Below are 19,544 nucleotides of genomic sequence, written 5' to 3' on the forward strand. Positions count from 1 at the left end.
TGTTTTGTAAGTGCTCACTGTGACAATTAGGGAAAGAGCTTTTGAATAACTTTTTTAAAAACTTCAACATGAAACTTTGTAGAAAGAAATCTAGGCTGCAATTCAGCATGGAGTTAAGTGCTCTTAAAGCAATTGATTTCAGTGGGCTGAGCATGCAAAACTCTGTATTGCATTGTGGCCTCAGTTGATAATTTGTCATGGTTTTGTCATCCAAGTTTCCCCACATTAATTTTATGCATGCTGCAACAGAGCCTAATAGCGTTATTGTCATTCTCATGCGTAACACCGTTTTTGTCTAACTTTAAATTTGCTGATTTCTTTCTTTTGTTCCCATCATTCCGTGCATTTTATTCATTGAAGAACAAGAGAATTATAGCTCATCATCAAAAGGTAAATATTCATGTCAATTTTACTAACACTTCATGTTATTTTTACCTTTATTCTGCACTAATTTCATGTCAATCCATTTATATAGGTTACATTCAATTGAGAATGTAAATCTATGGAAAAGGCTATTTCTTAAGCACCTAAACATAATGTGGGCAGGCTATATGTCTGTCTGTCTGTCTGTCTGTCTGTCTGTCTCTCTCTCTCTCTCTCTCTCTCTATATATATATATATATATAATATCTCACATTTATTCAAGGAAGTTATGGCTTGGCTACTAAAGGTTGTGAGTGGTATTCCACTTGAAAGGACTTTCCCGTCTCTTCTCAGCTCTGCAGCTCCAGCACTCTCCCCAAAACCTATTCCTGAAGTTCAGGAGATCCTTGGTTTGGGAAACGTATGGTGTGAAAGGCTGCAGACAGAGTGGAGAGTTGGCAGAAATCACAGTTCCATCCTTGTGCAAGCAGAAGTGTCTTTCTCACTTGCACGGCACACCTCTGAATCCAAGCCATGATCTTAACCTTTGACTCGGTGCAAGCATTCTTCTGGAAGAAATGTCATCTTTCAGATCAAGAGAATATGCCCTGTAGTTGTGCCACCCAGAATATGCAAAGGGGATGGCTGAATAATCCACGTAGCAAGGTCCTTTCCTCCAGTGGATTCTCCCAAAACGGTGCTTAATCATGAAATTGACAATGGGTGGGCATGTGGGTCATTCTTAAAATGAAACTCAGAGCTGATCAAAGAAGCCCCCCCCCCGGTTTAAGTGCATTATCTAGTTATCATACATGTTAAAGGAAATAAGGGGTATGTTCCCAGTAATCGGTCATTGTCTATAACAAAAAGAGGCCTTGGTAGTATAATGGGCCTTTAGGACAGGCAACTGCCATCAACTTTGGGGCCTGGTGGTGGCTTCATTGGTATTGTCTCTGCTTCCTCAAAACCTGAAAGGATCTTACACATTTTTCCTAGGTTTGAGCTGGTTTTCCTCCAATAGGTAACTAAAACTACTTCCATGCAACTGCCCTTGTTCTGTAAATATCTATGCCTGTAAAGAAAAATTGTTCATCTTCCATGAGGAAACCAGAGATGCTGATGCAACTTTCTAGACTCATGCCTAGAGGTAGACTACAGGGGTTTCCAACAGTAACTGGGTGGACGTATTTTAAGAACACAAGCTGCTCCCTCACCTCCCTGCCTCCCCCTGCCCTAGATTTGCTGCCGCTTCCACAGCTGCCCTGGCACACTAAACCTGCAGTCTACTCATGCTGCTGACTTGTTTGCTTGCACAGAGTGCAAGCTTAGTGGGGCAGGGCAGCTGCAAAGCTGTCAGATCATCTAGTGTGGGTAGAGGGAGGCAGGCAGCTGAGGGAAGGTGAAACACAGGCTGCCACCACCATTGCCATGTCCCTGATAATGGTACTCCCAGTGAAGAGGTGAACATTCTTTCAGCCCCCAGATTCTTTGGCTCAGATTGAAATTCATGCCAGGGAAATATTCTCTTTATCTTGCTCATCTATCAACTAAGCCTCTAAATTTCTCAAAGGTTCCTAGAGAGGCTTTTGTCCTGGGACACTAGCTGGATGTCTGAGAGAGAAGGAAGGGAAAGGTCTCACTCCTTCCGTTCTTTCTCCTTGCAGCCCTATTACTCCTGCTGCCACCCTGGCACAGCAGTTTCTGTTTAAAGGGAAGCAATCTGGGCATTTGTGGGGTCAGGGCACTTCATGGTGAATTCAGACTGGCTCAGAAGAATAAGCTGCTCTATTTCTGCTTTTATTTATTTATTATTTTTAAACAGTTTGTCTTATTTCTGAGCCAATCTGATGTGAGGAAGGAGAACCTTGTTCGTGTTTAGGAAAAATCCCTATTAAAATTATTGAAATTGATCCTACCATAGAGTGAACATACCCTGCTCCTTTAATGTTTCCTCACATTATTTGACTCTAATCTTATCTCATCTTCATTGCTTTAAAAAAAAATCTGATTATCCACAGCTGCATCTCCATTTCAGATGCTTTGTTGTGTTTTGGTACAATATGGCCTTAGGTGCCAATGCGCTCCAAAACACCAAACTGGCATAACTACCATTTCAAAGTATTATTTTTCAGTGATGAGACAAATCGGTTGCCTGCTTATGAGAAGAATTACAAGATTGGATCCTGATAAAGCCCCCAAAGCAGCATTTTATTTAGTCTTATGACTATTTTATACAGCCATTTTTCAGTTGCTGAACTGTGCAAGTGAGAGAATCAAGGAATGCATTTTTAAGTACTTTCCTTAGGGGTGGGGGTAGGAAGGTACCCTGTACATAAAAAAGAAGCATATTAGAGAGAAGGCTTGACCAGAACCCTCTCTCTGAACGTTCTGTTTTTCTATGCTTTCCATGAACTCCCCCCCCCCACCGAGTGAACATTCAAACAAGCCCCTTCGAGCACACACACACACACACACACACACACACACACACACACACACACCTGTAGTCTGAAGTGATGCAGTCCAGAAAGTCTAACTTTGAAGGCTAATTATATAAAGTGGCCCTAAGAATCCTCAAAAGGGGCACAAAACACTAACAGTGCAAGTATGTTTATGTGGAAATGACTCTCACTGAGTTCAGCGAAATTTACTCCCCAGTAAGTGTATAGAACAGCAGTGTTAATCTTCCCAATTTGTACTGGGAAAATGACATTATTGCTTTTAGTTTAAAAGCCCATATCATAGTTAGCAGATAAATGTGTATAAATATCAATCTCCAAACTTGTCATCACTCACTCTGGTAATAGTTGGAGTGAGTCTGATAGCGGTTCATAAAACTGATTGTATATATTACCAGAGTCATCCTTGCCTCGCTATACATGCACATGTTTAATTTCATAAATTATGTCACTTGGGATATTGTTGGAGATGCTGAACCAGTTTTGAGCTTGCTATGGAAGACCTCTGTCTGTGGATATGGAGGTAGTTCTCATACTATTGTCTGCCACAGGATCAGTCAAAAGGGGAATAATTCAGTCTAGAGATCCAGGGCAACTGTACCATTTTGATACTATGATTATAATTGGCCTGAAGGCAGACTGTGTGTAAGAGAGAGCGGGGCGGGGAGTGAGTGAGTAGAAGTGATGGTGATTCTCTGTAGTGCTCTGCTGGGATACAGTAGTGATCCACCTACATAGTTACATTTATTTATGATTTATTTATTCCATTTATATGCTACTTTTAAACCAAAGTAATCAACAGTAAATTAAAAAATATTGAAGATGAAGTTAGCATTCTAACTATAGGCTGAATTATTCTAATTATAGGCTGAATGCTATAATTCTAAATGCTAAAGTGAATGGATTTAAATGGGTTTTAAAGTATTTCCGTTTACCCAGATTTTGAATTAGATTTTTGGCCATTTCTAGCCTACTTTCCTTAGTAAGCTTATGAGATCACCCAGCTGTGTGTGTTTGTGTGTGTGCATGCCCCCCACCCCCCATCAACTTTGCAATGCCTGAACCAATATGAACCAAATTGGGTACAGTTGTAGGAACATATAGTGATACCTCAACAGCATAGTTTGTGATTATGTCATCCACCCAGATTCAAGATGACGGGCATGTAAATGTTTGAAGTGCAAGTGGGCTAACTTGTGAACTGCCTGATTTGAATCTAATTTGGAACAGTTGTAGGGACACATAGGGACACTTCAATGTTTGAAGTGCAAGTGGGCTAACTTGTGAACTGCCTGATTTGAATCTAATTTGGAACAGTTGTAGGGGCACATAGGGACACTTCAATGGTAAAGTTTGTAATGATGTCATCCACCCCAATTCAAGATGGCAGATTGTCATGGCCCAGACCTCTGAGTCAGAAAAGTCAGAGGAAATGAGGGAGGACTTGGGTGGGAGTACAGGCTCAGAGGCACAGCAGCAGGATTTGGCTGTGAGAACAGACTCTGGAGCTGAGCTGGAACGGCAGCAGACAGAGGAATCTGAACAGCTGGCAGAGATGAGGGCTGAGGAGACTGATTAGGTGGAAGCTGGAATTTCACCTGTGTTGAGAAGACGTCTCAAGAGAAAGGCTCAGTGGGAGACACGCAGGTGCAAGATCTCACAGGAGAGGCTCTGAAAGTACACTGGAAGTCCTGCCTGAAGCATCATCTCCCCCTGCTCCATGGTTATAGTATTAATCTAAAGCAGGGGTTCCCAACCTGTGGTATTCCAGTTGCTGCTGAACTACAACTCCCATCATTGCTAGGTATAATAAATGTTAACTGGAAATGATGGGAGTTATAGTTCAGCAATATCTGAAGTACCACATGTTGGGAACCCCTGATCTAAAGAGGCAAATCCTGAAAGCAAGACAGTGGGCACTTCATGATTGGCAGGCTTGGGAATCCAAGCCTGACCATCTCAGAAGCATCCACCAACACACATTAAAAGCATTTACCTCTTCAAACCAGGGGCATAGCAAGGTTGGAGTGGGCCTAGAGACAAGATTTTAAAATGCCCCCCCCCCCCAAAGCTCAGCTCATGAAGTAAAGAAATCTTAAATGAGGCTGAATAGTGGTAACGAACATCATCCTAAATTATTTTGAAAAAGGTTTTGTAAATTGTGGACAATGCAAGTCATTTAATGGTACTAGAGAAAGACATGCTGTTCTGGTAGCTCCAGGTCTTAACACTCACATCAGTTTTGGAGGATGAATACAACTGAAGGAAGCCCGGGCAGGTGTGCAGCTGGGGGAGTCAGTCATGTGACTTGCATCGGGGGGGGGGCAAGGCAGTGGGCCCCCAGACAACTGTCTCCCCTTGCCTTATTATAGTTATGCCCCTGTTTCAAACACCATAAACATGAATTGACTTGCTGGGGTATATGTGAGTGAATGACAAACCGGGCAGGACTTATGGCGTTCTTTCAGAGGCTGTACATGAGTACTAAAAGCCTACTAAAAGCATTCACCTCTTCAAACACTGTAAATGTGAATTGACCTGCTGGGGTGTGTGTGAATGCAGGACTTGGATGTATGCCAGGCAGAACTTATGGCATTCTTTCAAAGGCTATACATGAGTACAGCCTTCTGCTTTATAATGTATGAATATGGCTAATGAGACAAAGACTAAGCATTGAGTGTCCCAAGGGGTCTTGGAAATGTACATATGTCTGCATTTCTGTGTGTGGTGTGGGGACAATATACTGTGGGTGGAGGCTGTAGCTGTAGACTAGATAATGATAGGAGCAAGGAGTGTGAGGTACATCAATGTAATTGAAAAGAAATATTAAGACATGTTAGATCATATGTGTTAAGATTTTTCTTGAATGTTTACTATGTTTCTCCAAGATTATTGATAGCATCTTTTTCTATAGCAATCATTAAACACTTGGAGAATATTAAGTCCTCCTCACTCTAAATTCACTCACTCAAGATTCAAGTGGAACATGCATTTATTTCTCATTTGTCCTTGCATTAAATCTATAAAGACTTTCTGTAATATACATAGGGGAGATGGGCTGAGACTTCAAATTCAAGGAGCCCAAAATTGAACTCCCCTGGTTGAAAAGTCTGGTCCTTTTTTGCATTTGGCCTTTCAAGCTGGGCCCAGCTCAAGCATGGAATTCACACCCACCAATGCACCGTCTACCGTGTCAATTCTCCGGTTCCCCAAGGAAACAAGATAAGGGCACATTACCACACAGAAAGGGCCTTGGAGTATCATTTCCTGGTGGGGATCATAGGTCTTTTGGTGTTCAAAAGACAATCTCCAGCAGGGAGTAATCCTCCAAGCATCATTTGCAGGTAAGGAGAGTCCCTGAAAGGTCTCTTTTGAGTCCTCCCCTTTCCCAAAATAAGGTGTTTGTGTGAGTGGTTTTTTTTGGGGGGGGGGTTGCTTTGGTAAGGTGGGGGCAGAACTTCCAGGATGCTTTGAGTATTTTTGTTGAATGTTCAAAATTCTTCAAGGCTAATTGAGTGGGGGTGGGGGTTTCCAGGGTATGCTGGGTAGGGATGTGCACAAATTGAGATTCGTGCACTGATTCGACAGTCAGCTTGGGCACCTTTACAAGTGAGAAAAACAGGTTTGTACCTGTTCCTCCACCACTTGCCACAGCTTCTTGCGGCAGCGGTGCACCCCCAGCACCTCTCATGTGGCACCAGTGCGGCGGTGGCATGCACATGGCCTCTGTGCATGCGCAGTGGCCATTTGCATGCTGCCACTGCATCAGCACCTCTCAAGGGGTGTTGAGGGCAGGTGCTGCAGCAATGGTGGAGGAGCAGGTATGGACCTACTCTCCTCTCTTTTAAAGGTGCCTGAGCTGAGCTTTGAATCAGTGGATGAATCTCGATTCGTCCACATGGATAAGAGTTTTGCACATCACTAATACATACCTTTTGTGAATGAAAAGGTACGCTCTGAAACTGAAAACTGTAACTGAAAGGTACATTTATGGATACCAATTCTAAATTGTGGCGTTTCATTGGTATTAATTTCTATATATGGTGCTTAGGATTGGCTCATCAGTGGCTTACAGAGGTCACTCAAGAAAACATTGCTGATTTTAATTCAAAGCACAACTTGCTTTCTTAAGTTTCACATTATCTTACAAGACACTACTTTAAATGACAGCTTTTCTTGTTACAGCTCCAGTGTATTTTATAATGCTCTACTCATCCCTAACCCTCTCTACCAATTTTGTGCCATTCCTAGTGTTTGCAACTCCTAAAACTGGAACTGCTTATCCCATACTGCAGATGTGAGCATAATGCTGGCCTCTAAGGCTTTCTTAGATGTGTAAGATCCTGATTGCTTATTGACCTGATTTGCTATTACGGGTTTAAATCTGCACTGCTGTCTGAACGCAGTCCTAAATCTAAGGTTCTCTAAGTTGCCTCTGATGCCATTCCAGAATGTATGGATTATACTTCAGGATAAGAGACAGATGTGTTTAAAAAAAAGTGAGACTACTTCTAGGGGCTATGCTGACGATCAGCAAAAATCGGGCTAGGAGAGCCTAGCCCGATTTTTGCAGACCGTCAGAACCACCGGGCTCGGCTGTGAGCCCGGTGGTTCTAGAGTGGGTAACCCGCTCAAGAACCCCTGCCCCCAAACCAGGTTTGCGGAGCGAGCGCTCCGCAAACCTGTTTTTCAAAATTGTGAGTAGCCCCCCAGAGAGGAGGTGGAAAGCCAGGGGTCTCCCCAGTATGCCCGGTGCACTCACGCAGGGCATATTGGGGCTTCCGGGGGCCGCGCGGCCCCTGAGCTCCCCAGCACCCACCGTCTCCATCTCAGATCCAGCAATCATGTGGGCCGGGCTTAGCCTGCTCTGCCCACTCACCGCCCCAAACTGGGTCTCACGTATTGTGAGACCTGGTCCCTAGTATGGCATTCCTTCCTGCAGTCTGCCAGTTGTTTTCTGACTCAGCAGAAGTTGGATAAATGTTTGTAGCAAGATCTCATTTTTGCTTTCTAGACACTTCTTTGTGGAAACTCAACTAGGATCTCCATTGGGTTGGCTTAAAGTTGCCAGGGCAGATTAAAAAACAAGCTGAAGTTTGCCTAATACCTCAGAAACCTCTGATTGCATGGCAGTTTGTCTTTATCAAAAGGAGACATTCCTGTTTCCTTCCTGCCATCATTGCAGTGACATAACCTGAAAGTGTCAGGGAAATAGTACCTGCTATTTTCTGCTGCCTTTGCACCATGGTCCCAAATAGGGAACAATAATGGAGGAAGGAGGAAGCACTTCAGCATCACAACTGATTGTCTGCTCATGAATATAAGTATCCATATCTGCTAGACAGCTTCCCCCAACCATTTCCCAATATGAATGCACAAGAAACAGAGTGAGAGGGACAATTAGTGCAGCCATTGCAGCAATCATCGGACTTGGACAAAGTCAGAGTTTTGGTGTTTTCTTTCCTCTTTAACAATATTCATAGCTACCAAAACTTTAGTAATCACTCTAATGCTGGCCTATATTCATACTACACACTAATGCTTCTGTGTGCAGGGAGGGGAGGGGCATTTTTTTGGTGCTCCCCCTGCTCTCTGCAGCTGCCTGTTCTTTTCTGAAAATATCGTAAGCCCTCGGGTATATTTTTGGGATGTATAGGTGACTTCAGAGGGTAGAGCCCCTGGTGGCGCAGTGGTAAAACTGCCGCCCTGTAACCAGAAGGTTACAAGTTCGATCCTGACCAGGGGCTCAAGGTTGACTCAGCCTTCCATCCTTCCAAGGTCGGTAAAATGAGTACCCAGAATGTTGGGGGCAATATGCTAAATCATTGTAAACCGCTTAGAGAGCTCCGGCTATAGAGCGGTATATAAATGTAAGTGCTATTGCTATTGTAAGTGCTAGAGGGATTGCAGAAAACCGCCAATCGCCCCCACCCACTCTCCTGTCCACATTCAGATGTTTGGGAGAGCTGCCTCTCTGCAGTCAGCGAGACAGCAGAGAGGTAGGGGAGCTAGCTGTGTGGACTTCCTTCTCCACAGAAGGGCAGCCCACACAGCCAATCAAGCTGGAGTGAAGGAGGAGCTTCCTCCCTCAACTCCAGTTCCATGGGGCTGAAACTGTGGTACTAGTGTTCGGATGTAATGCTGGCACCGCAGAAATTGAGTTTGCAGCAGCTATACTCCACTCTGACTGAAGGCTCAGAATGGAATTTGGGGAGGGAAACCGTGGGTCCCTTTCCACCACAAACTCAATTTTCCTGAATTTGGACATGCAGGTGAGCAAACTGGAGGTGAAGGGACCTCCAGCTTCCTATTACATCTGAATTCAACCAAATTCTGACTCGTTGAATGCAGATTCCATCTTGGGAGTGATTAACAAACTCAGTAGCTCACAAAATGTTATTTTGTCTACCGATAGGGATTCACAAGTTATTAATTTTCATTGACAAGGTCAGGTTGGTCAAGAGCTTTCAGGAATCTATGGTGTGATACATCAGCAATTTGTCCTTGGGCTCACCTCCTCCTCAGACCCCTGATGGCCTCACAAATGAGAACATGATTGCAGGAAAGTACAGCTAGCAGAGATTCTCTCACCTTGACTTGACCTTTTGACTTGGTTGGTAGAGACAATTGGGGAGGGGAGGGGGCGGTGCCCAACATATGGGAGCCACTGTAATTCAAACATTCCCTTTTTCAATTTTGGCCCATCTCTACTCTTTAGGGACTGATTTTCTTTATAAGTTCGGAGGCAGAAAAGTAGGTGAAATTAGCGGCTAACTGGAAAGGTTTGTGGAGATGACCAGTGGGCAGAAAGCCAACCAATGGCTTCCCCTTCCTTCCAGCATTCTCTGCCTGTCAGTGGGAGTGCTTCAGAATTCTCAACAGGCAAGTGAGATATTGGAGAGTCTTCTGGCTCTTATTTCCTAAGACTGCTTCTAACAAAAGGCACATCCTTACATCTTCCTTGTACATCCTGGTACATATCTTCCTGTCATGTTTATCATGGCAGGGGTGGGGTAGGTTTATCAAAACTGCTGCTTTAAATGCAGCCCAAATACATTTAAAAACTAGTATTTAACTACCCCACCCACCCCACGTGATAAAAGGAACATGCTGCCAGGATGTCAAGACATGGTTGGAAAACATAAGGATGTATGTACCTGGCACATTACATTTTTAGTTATGTGGGCCAGTATGCTGGGAATGGATATCATCCAAACCAACCCCTTAAGTTTGAGGGAGGAAAGGGTCACACAGCTGCTCCTCTGCCATGTAAAGAGGACGGAGGTAAGTTTATTAATCAGGCCAGAAATCTCTTAATTAAAAAAAAATTACAACAGGAGAGTTTTAAAAAGCTCTCCTGTTTATTTCTATACACCTGACTAAGTCTATCATCTACAAATCTCTTAATAAGCATGAGTACTTAAGGCTGCTTCTCACCATACAGCTGCCATATGGAAGCTGCTTGAAGTTGCCTCTGTGGTCAGCTGAGGCCACATAACCAACACCTTTATTGTATTGTGTCCCCCACAATGTAATTTCTTCCCATGCTAAACACAAATTAGTATTCCTGATGGAAGCTTGTTGCAATGTGGAGACAATCCATGTGGTGGGACCAGATCTGTGTAGTGAGTTGGTACACATGACAGTGTTCACTACTTGGACCAGCCACCACACAAAGGCAATTTCCACACAAAGGCAATTTCACTTCCTCATGCAGCAGGTTCATGTGATGTGGGACTCAAATCTCATCTGGAATAATAATAATAATAATAATAATAATAATAATAATAATAATAATAATAATGCTTGTTTACACAGTCAGACAGGTGTTATTGACTGGTTTGTTTTATCCAGACATCGAGTCCTTCCCAAGGACCTGAGATGGCTGAATTTTATTGTCAATTGTTATAGATATCGTCGTAGAATATAGGCTGTTCCCAGTAAAGCTGCTTTTTGTAATTGGCTGATGGTGATTTCTGTGGCCCCTATGGTGTTGAGGTGCTCTTCAAGGTCTTTTGGAACTGCACCCAGGGCGCCAATTACCCCTGGGATTATTTTGGTCTTTTTCTGCCACAGCCTTTCATTTTCAATTTGTAGATCTTTGTATTTGGTGATTTTTTCTATTTCTTTTTCTTCTATTCTGCTATCCCCTGGTATTGCTATGTCAATTATTTTGACTTGTTTTTCTTCCTTCTCGACTACAGTTATATCTGGTGTATTGCGTGGCAGATGTTTGTCTGTTTGTAGTTGGAAGTCCCATAATATTTTTACATCTTCATTTTCTTCAACTTTTTCAATTTGATGGTCCCACCAATGTTTGGCTACAGGTAGCTTGTATTTTTTGCAGATGTTCCAGTGTATCATCCCTGCTACTTTGTCATGCCTTTGCTTGTAGTCAGTCTGTGCGATCTTCTTACAACAGCTGATCAGGTGGTCCACTGTTTCATCTGCTTCTTTACAAAGGCGGCACTTGCTGTTTGTGGTGGATTTTTCGACTTTTGCTCTTATTGCGTTTGTTCTTAGTGCCTGTTCTTGTGCAGCCAGTATTAAACCCTCTGTTTCTTTCTTCAAGTTGCCATTCTTAAGCCACTGCCAGGTCTTGGTGATGTCTGATTTTCCACTTATATTGTGCAAATATTGACCATACAGGGGCTTATTTCTCCATTTTTCTGCTCGGTTCTTGACTTGTTCTTTCTTGTAGGCCTGCTTTCTTTCATTGGTGTTGAATAGTTTCTCGTTCTTGACCATTTTAAGTGCATCTTCTTCACTGTCCTTGATATTTTCTTCAAGGCCTCTTTTCTCCTCCTCTACTGTTTGATGGACTTGCAGCATTCCTCTTCCACCTGAGCTGCGAGGGAGGTAGAGCCTATCTACATCACTGCGGGGGTGCAGAGCATGATTGATGGTCATGATTTTCCTGGTCTTATGATCTAGCGTCTCTAGCTCTGCCTGGGTCCAGTCTATTATTCCTGCAGTGTATCTGATAACAGGTATAGCCCAGGTGTTTATGGCTTGTATGGTGTTCCCGCCATTGAGTTTGGACTTGAGGATTTTTCTAACTCTCCTGATGTATTCACTTCCAATTTTTCTTTTAACTTCAGTGTGTGCAATGTTATCAGCCTGGAGAATGCCCAAGTATTTGTAAGGTTCTTTCTCTTCCAGGTTCTTGATCTTGCTTCCATTGGGCAGTTCTATTCCTTCTGTTTTTGTTATTTTTCCTCTTTTCATTATTAATGCAGCACACTTCTCTAGTCCAAACTCCATTGCTATATCGCTACTGAATATACGGACAGTGTTTAACAGTGATTCGATTTCTGACTGGGACTTTCCATACAACTTCAGATCGTCCATGTACAGCAGATGGTTGATTTGACTTGATGTTTTAGATGTTTGGTATCCGAGGCCTGTTTTGTTTAGTATTTGTGAAAGTGGGGTCATGGCAATTACAAACAACAGAGGGGATAGTGAGTCCCCTTGGAAAATGCCTCTTCTAATGCTAACCCGTCCAAGTGCCTCGCCATTGATTGTTAACTGTGTACTCCACATGCTCATTGCTTTTTAAATAAATATCTGAATGTTTTTGCTGACACCAGTTGTTTCTAAACATTTTAGTATCCACGTGTGAGGCAATGAATCGAAGGCTTTCTTGTAGTCAATCCATGCAACACTTAGATTGGTTTTTCTTCTCTTGCAGTTTTCTAAAATCATTTTGTCAATCAGCAGCTGGTCTTTTGTGCCTCTGGTGTTCGGGCAATTTCCTTTCTGTTCAACTGGAAGCTGTTTGTTAGTTAATAAGTGTTGCATCACTTCATCTGCTATTATTCCAGTTAATAATTTGAACATGGTTGGCAGGCAGGTTATCGGTCTATAATTACTTGGAACTGCACCTTTTGCTGGGTCTTTTATGATGAGATGAGTTTTCCCAGTTGTTAGCCATTGTTCAATATCACCGCCTTTCATAATGTGATTGAACTGTTTTGATAGTTGTTTATGAAGGCTTGTTAGGTGTTTAAGCCAAAAACCATGCAGTTCATCGTCGCCTGGCGCAGTCGAATTTTTAATTTTCTTTGCTCTTTCACTTATTAATTCTGGTGTTATTATTAGATCTTGTATTTGTTGGTTACATTTTTTGACCTCTTTCATCCAGCCTGCTTTTTTATTATAATCTATTGGATTGTCCCATAATTCCCGCCAGAATTGCACTGTTTATTCTTTATTTGGTGTTTCTAGGTTTCTTGCAGTTTCTCCTTCTATGCTTTGGTTGAAACGTCTCTGATTCGACTGGAATTGGAGATTCTGCCTGTGTTGTGTAATTCTGGCTTCATTTCTGCTAATCTTCTTTGACACTGCTGTTATTTGCTGCTTTATTATTTCCAGGACTTCTCTAATTTTCCTTGAATCTAGGTGGTATTTTTGGATCAGATAATGGTTGGTGTTTTCATTCTTCAGCTTCTTGTCTTTCATATCTTTCAATTTACTAGCATCTGATCTAAGCCTGGAGATTTTATTTTCTAATCTAATCTTCCATTTAGGTGACGTACTGCTTTCTTTTTTTACAGGTCCACTGATCTTATATACGAGCTCTTGTGTTGTTATTGTTGCTGCACTGTACATTAGTTGGTTTGTTTCTGGCAAATTATTGGTTGTTATTTCTGCAAGTGCAGCATTGACATCTTTTAATGCCTGAGCAAGTTGTTTTTTGGCAACTGTTTTTAGAGCTGGAAGTTGAACCCTGGTGGTTGTTTGGTTCATGTGCTCAGTTATTTTTTGCTTTAGTTCTTGTTGCTTTTCTGTTAAATGGCATTTGGGTTTTTGAGGTGAAGGCAAAGGGGCGGTTGCCTGGTTTTGATTTTGAAACAGTTCAGCAACAGTGGCATCCTCGATTTCCAACACCTCCTCCACCTGCACCTGAGCAACTTCTTCAATTGGTGATAATTCTTCTTCCTTATCTTGAGCCTGTGTTGCTCTTTGCAGTTTTTCCAGCTCAACTCCTGTGAATACTTTATTTCTTATTATGAATCTTCTCTGGTCTGCTAGCCTTTGTTCTGTTATTTCTGTGTCTGGATGCTTCTCTTTCCAAATTTGGTACATTCTTTTTAAATAACCTCTTCTAGTTGGATTATTATTATTATTATTATTATTATTATTATTATTATTATTATTATATTTCTATATTGCCCTTGAATTATTTGAGATAATTCAAATCTCCTCTTGAATTATTATTATTATTTATTTACACAGTCAGACAGGTGTTATTGACTGGTTTGTTTTATCCAGACATTGAGTCCTTCCCAAGGACCTGGGATGGCTGAATTTTATTGTCAATGTTGTTGCTGTTGTTATAGATATCCTCGCAGAATATAGGCTGTTCCCAGTAAAGTTGCTTTTTGTAATTGGCTGATGGTGATTTATGTGACCCCTATGGTGTTGAGGTGCTCTTCAAGGTCTTTTGGAACTGCACCCAGGGCGCCAATTACCCCTGGGATTATTTTGGTCTTCTTCTGCCACAGCCTTTCAATTTCAGTTTGTAGATCTTTGTATTTGGTGATTTTTTTCTATTTCTTTTTCTTCTATTCTGCTATCCCCTGGTATTGCTATGTCAATTATTTTGACTTGTTTTTCTTTCTTCTCGACTACAGTTATATCTGGTGTATTGCGTGGCAGATGTTTGTCTGTTTGTAGTCGGAAGTCCCATAATATTTTTACATCTTCATTTTCTTCAACTTTTTCAATTTGATGGTCCCACCAATTTTTGGCTACAGGTAGATTGTATTTTTTGCAGATGTTCCAGTGTATCATCCCTGCTACCTTGTCATGCCTTTGTTTGTAGTCAGTCTGTGCGATCTTCTTACAACAACTGATCAGGTGGTCCACGGTTTCATCTGCTTCTTTACAAAGGCGGCACTTGCTGTTTGTGGTGGATTTTTCGACTTTTGCTCTTATTGCGATTGTTCTAAGTGCCTGTTCTTGCACAGCCAGTATTAAACCCTCTGTTTCTTTCTTCAAGTTGCCATTCTTAAGCCATTGCCAGGTCTTGGTGATGTCTGATTTTCCACTTATATTGTGCAAATATTGACCATGCAGTGGCTTATTTTTCCATTTTTCTGCTCAGTTCTTGACTTGTTCTTTCTTGTAGGCCTGCTTTCTTTCATTGGTGTTGAATAGTTTCGCATTATTGACATTATCATCATCATCATCATCATCTGTTGTTGTTGTTGTTGTTATTTATTATATTTCTATATTGCCTTTCCAAAAATGGGTCAGGGTGGTTTACACAGAGAAATAACAAACAAATAAGATGAATTGGGGTGGATGATATCATCACAAGCTATGCCACTGAGGTGTTCTTATGTGTTCCTACCACTGTTCCAAATTTGGTTGAGCTTGGTTAGGTGGTTCACAAGTTAGCCCACTTGCACCTCAAACATTCATGTGTCTGTCACCTTGAATTGGGGTGGATTACACCATCACAGACTTTGTCATTGAGGTGTCCCTATGTGTCCCCGCAAATGTACAGATTTAGTTCAAATCAGTTTGGTAATTCACAAGTTAGCCCACCTGCGCATTAAACATTCACACATCTGCCATCTTGAATTGAGGTAGATGATGTTATCACAAACTACGCCACTGTGTTGTCCCTATCTGTCATTCACTACAATTGTACCAAATTTGGTTCAAATCTATTAAACAGTCCACAAGTTATCCCACTTGTGCCTCAAATGTTTAGACATCCACCATCTTGAATCAGGGTGGATGACATCATCCAACTACACCACTGAGGTGTCCCTATGTGTCCCTACAGCTGTAATAAATTTAGTTCAAATTGGTTAGGCAGTTCACAAGTTGGCCCACGTGCACCTCAAATGTTTATACATCTGCCAGGTGTCCCAATATGTCACTCACTACAATTTTGTTCAAATCAGTTAGACGGTCCACAAGCTAGCCCAATTGTGCCTTAAATGTTTATGCATCCACCATATTGAATTGGGGTAGAAGCCATCATCACAAACTACACCATTGAGATGTCCATACAGCTGTAGTAACTTTGGTACAAATCATTTAGGTGTTTCACAAGTTAGCCACATTGTGCCTCAAACGTTTATACAGCCACCATCTTGAACTGAGGTGGATGACATCATCACAAGCTATGCCATTGAGGTGTCCCTTCAACTGTACCCAATTTGGTTCATATTGGTCCAGGTATTGTGAAGTTGATGGTGGGGACACATGGACAGATGGTCACAGACACACTCTCACACACACTCACAATGCTTACTCATTCTGATCTCATAAGCTTACTTTCCTTATGGAAAGTAGGCTAATAATAATAATAAAATTCAATAAATCTTGTAAAAATTACACCATGCGACTTAGGTGGGACTTACTTTCCTTATGGAAAGTAGGCTAATAATAATAATAAAATTCAATAAATCTTGTAAAAATTACACCATGCGACTTAGGTGGGACTTAAAAGCATCTAACTGAATTCAAGGGAACATTTTAAATATGGTTATTAGAATATGATTGATTGATTGCATTTTTATTTTTATACTGCTGTGTAAACTGTAGTTTACTGTGTACTGTAGTTTACTGCTGTAAACTACTCGTGGCAGTTTACAGGGAAAAATGGGAAAACAGGTAATTAAAGCAATTACAAAGTTAAAAGCAATGAAAATTGTTAAGAGCAGATAAAAACAGTTAAGATATCAATCACAAGCCTGGTTAAACAGGTGTGGCTTCAAGGCCTTCCTACAGGCCACAGAGGTTAAGACACTTAGAGGCTAATTTCTGGGGGCCAGGATGCCCTTAAACCCCGCTGCCCCCATTGGCTCTATGATGGAGCCAACAATCATCTGGGTGGGCGATCCAGCCATCCAGGGAGTTCTGTCTGATCGTCTGTAGGGAGAGTGGCTTTGAGCCGTTCTCCTTGCAGACTCCGTTTTGGCTCTACACACAGATCGTGTGTAAAGCCTTTTAGTTTGCCAGGGAGTATGTTCCATAGCTCAGGGGTAGATATAGAAAATGCCAAGAATCCCTTGGGATATAGATATATAGAATCCCAAGTTGCCACCAGTCAAGATGGTGGCAACTGCAGGCGAATCTCTCCCACTACAGGTGACCTTAACAAGTGGTGGGGCTCATGCAGAAGAAGATGTTCTCTTAAACTGGGTCTTGTTCTAATTGAATTTTATTAATTTCCAATTGTCTGTATTGTATTAATCCTATTGTCTGTTAGCTGCCCTGAGTAGTATTGTACTGAAGGGCTGGGAGAAAAAATATTTATTTATTTATTATATTTCTAGCCTGACTTATACCCCACGGTCTCAGAGCGGGTTACAATAAAACCAATATGAAACATAATTAAAAGACAGCATCATAAAATCAAAAATACAGTAAAAAATACAGTGCCTGAGAGGGGAAGAACTACTACATCTCTAGTCAAAGGCCAGGGCAAAGAGGTTCATCTTCACCATCCTCCTGAATGTGCACAATGTTGGAGCTTGGCGCACCTCAGAGGGGAGGGCATTCCACAACCTAGGGGCCACCACAGAGAAAGCCTTCTCACGTGCCCCTACCCCTTTAACTGCTGACAATGGTGGCACTAGCAAGAGGGCCTCTCCTACAGATCTGAACTGACGGGCAGGTCTATATGGGAGATGTCTATATGGGAATATAAGTCAAATGAAATACCCCAAGTCTAAATTGTTTAGGGCTTAGTATATGGCATTTTCCACACACACAAAAACCTGTATTTGCAAAGTATAGCTAGATAAATAACACTGACATATTGTATTGTGGCTGAGAATGTGGTATCATGGCTAAGAATGTGGAAAATATTAAATAGTACTTAGCATTTGTATAGCACCTCCAAATATTCAAAGCTCTTTACGTGAATGTAAAACAGCCATGTAAGGTAAGTATTATTAGCTCTATATTAGAGCTGAAGCTGAGGAGGAGTGGATTGCCTAAAGCCACCAGATGCATTCACGGCTGAAGCAAGATTCATGCTGGGGAAGTCCTGATTTGCAGCTCAGTCTCTTCGCTCCTATACTATACCAGTTCTCTAAGTAAACATGTGGCCTTTTAAATTGCATTTATTATTTTATTGTATAAGTGTATACCTTTTTATTAAGTCTGATCTTAGAGTTTGGGGGCTAGTATTTAGTATCTTAGTAAAGGGTTTTTAAAAAAAATCTCCCTTTACCAAATTGGAAGGCGGGGGGCGAGTATTAGAGGGAAAGTGGTACTACTTAATTTTTCACCATGTTTGCATTGTGTTTGTATATACACTCTCCTGATACAAGCAGCATCTCTCCCATGTTTCTGGAGCAAAACGTCATGAGACCTGGGACAAAGTGCTAGATCTTGTGGATAACGTTCTTATTTTATTGTTTACTGAAGTCAAATCAAAACTACTCGCAGGCCCCAGTGATACGGAAGTATACATGTTTGAATTAATTAATATGGCACTCTGCATGTAGAATAAAAGCCCATCAGACCTTACATGTGAGACATGTTTTTGCATTTGTGGGGAGAGGGCAATCAGACACCATAATCTATTAAGGCCGCAATGCACTTCTAGCATGTCAGTATTAAAAAATGTAACACTATTTGAAATGAAGTTTGCATTCTACAAGCATAATTATATACACCCAGCTGCTACTGGAAGTTTTCCCTTCTTCCCTCAACCATTGCAGTGTTAGAAGAGACAATGGCGCTCTCACAATATATCATTTCCTCCTAGTGCCACTTGGCTTTTTCTGTGCTGGAGTGGTGGTCTCTGCTGTGAGCTGAACTGCAGCCCTTTTCAGGCATTATCAAACCAAAGACTCTGTACAGCACCCACAGTGCTATACACTGTGCTACGTGTCCAACCCTGTATACCACAGTGCTGCACATGAACCCAGGTACAGCACCCATGAAAGCACCTCAGTAAGTGCTGATGCACTCTGTCTCTCCACACAGACAAATGGAACACTGTCCTTGGGGAGATATTCGCCCCATGATTAAGAATGCTGGTAAGTGCCACTTAGCATAAGATGTAAAAATGCCCCCTATTCAGACTGCTCCAGTAATTACTAGAACTCTATTCACATAATAAGGCGATTCGCATGAGAATAGCTGCCTGGGTTACCCCAGGCAGCTCGTATCGTCTGGAACCCCAGGAGCCTCCGCTGCAGCCCAGTTTCTCTACCCAGGGTTTTACTGGGGTAAAATGAACCCATGGTTTGCTTTACCTCAGTAGGCTATCGTGTTAATGATTGACTCTGGGGAACTGGGCTCCCAACCTGCCTGCCACCATTTTCAAAAGCAAGCTGTGGGGAAAGAGCAGCTCTTCCTGGAGCAGAGCGGCTGCAAAACTAAGAGCAGCTGTTCCACTGCAAGCGTGCTTCATTCTGAGTCCGTGGAGGACCTAGAGCGTGCTTTCCCTCTCCAGCCAGCAGAGCACCGATGGCTTCCCCTGCACATGCATGTTGATCATCTGCAGGGAAGCAGGTAGGAGTCTGCCTTCCCACCCACCCCTCCCACCGCCCAGGTGAGAGTTTGTGTGTACAACTTTAAAACGTTCAGTTCTCATACAATCTATATACAGTATACACAGATACAAATCTGTACACAGGGATGGTTACTCACATGTTACACTGAACACAAGTATAGCACTATACTTCCTATTCTTTACTAAGATTCACTTTTGAAATGAATGCGGGTCTGGTCATTCAC

At 42.0% G+C, this 19,544-nt stretch overlaps 1 protein-coding gene across 50 annotated transcripts in view; it reads left to right on the plus strand.

Annotated features, from left to right (window-relative positions):
* The window catches only part of RIMS1 (regulating synaptic membrane exocytosis 1), a 382,988-nt gene that overhangs the window by 280,664 nt on the left and 82,780 nt on the right, over positions 1-19,544 (plus strand). For 44 of the 50 annotated variants that reach the window (XM_053286849.1, XM_053286844.1, XM_053286835.1 and 41 more), the window contains one exon: positions 361-390. The exons of the other annotated variants lie outside the window; for them this stretch is intronic. In XM_053286849.1, coding sequence (XP_053142824.1) covers positions 361-390 — 30 coding nt within the window. The remainder of the gene's footprint in view (positions 1-360; positions 391-19,544) is intronic. 50 annotated transcript variants of the gene reach the window in all.

The sequence above is a fragment of the Hemicordylus capensis genome, chromosome 1 (genome assembly GCF_027244095.1).
Source record: "Hemicordylus capensis ecotype Gifberg chromosome 1, rHemCap1.1.pri, whole genome shotgun sequence".
Taxonomy (NCBI): domain Eukaryota; kingdom Metazoa; phylum Chordata; class Lepidosauria; order Squamata; family Cordylidae; genus Hemicordylus; species Hemicordylus capensis.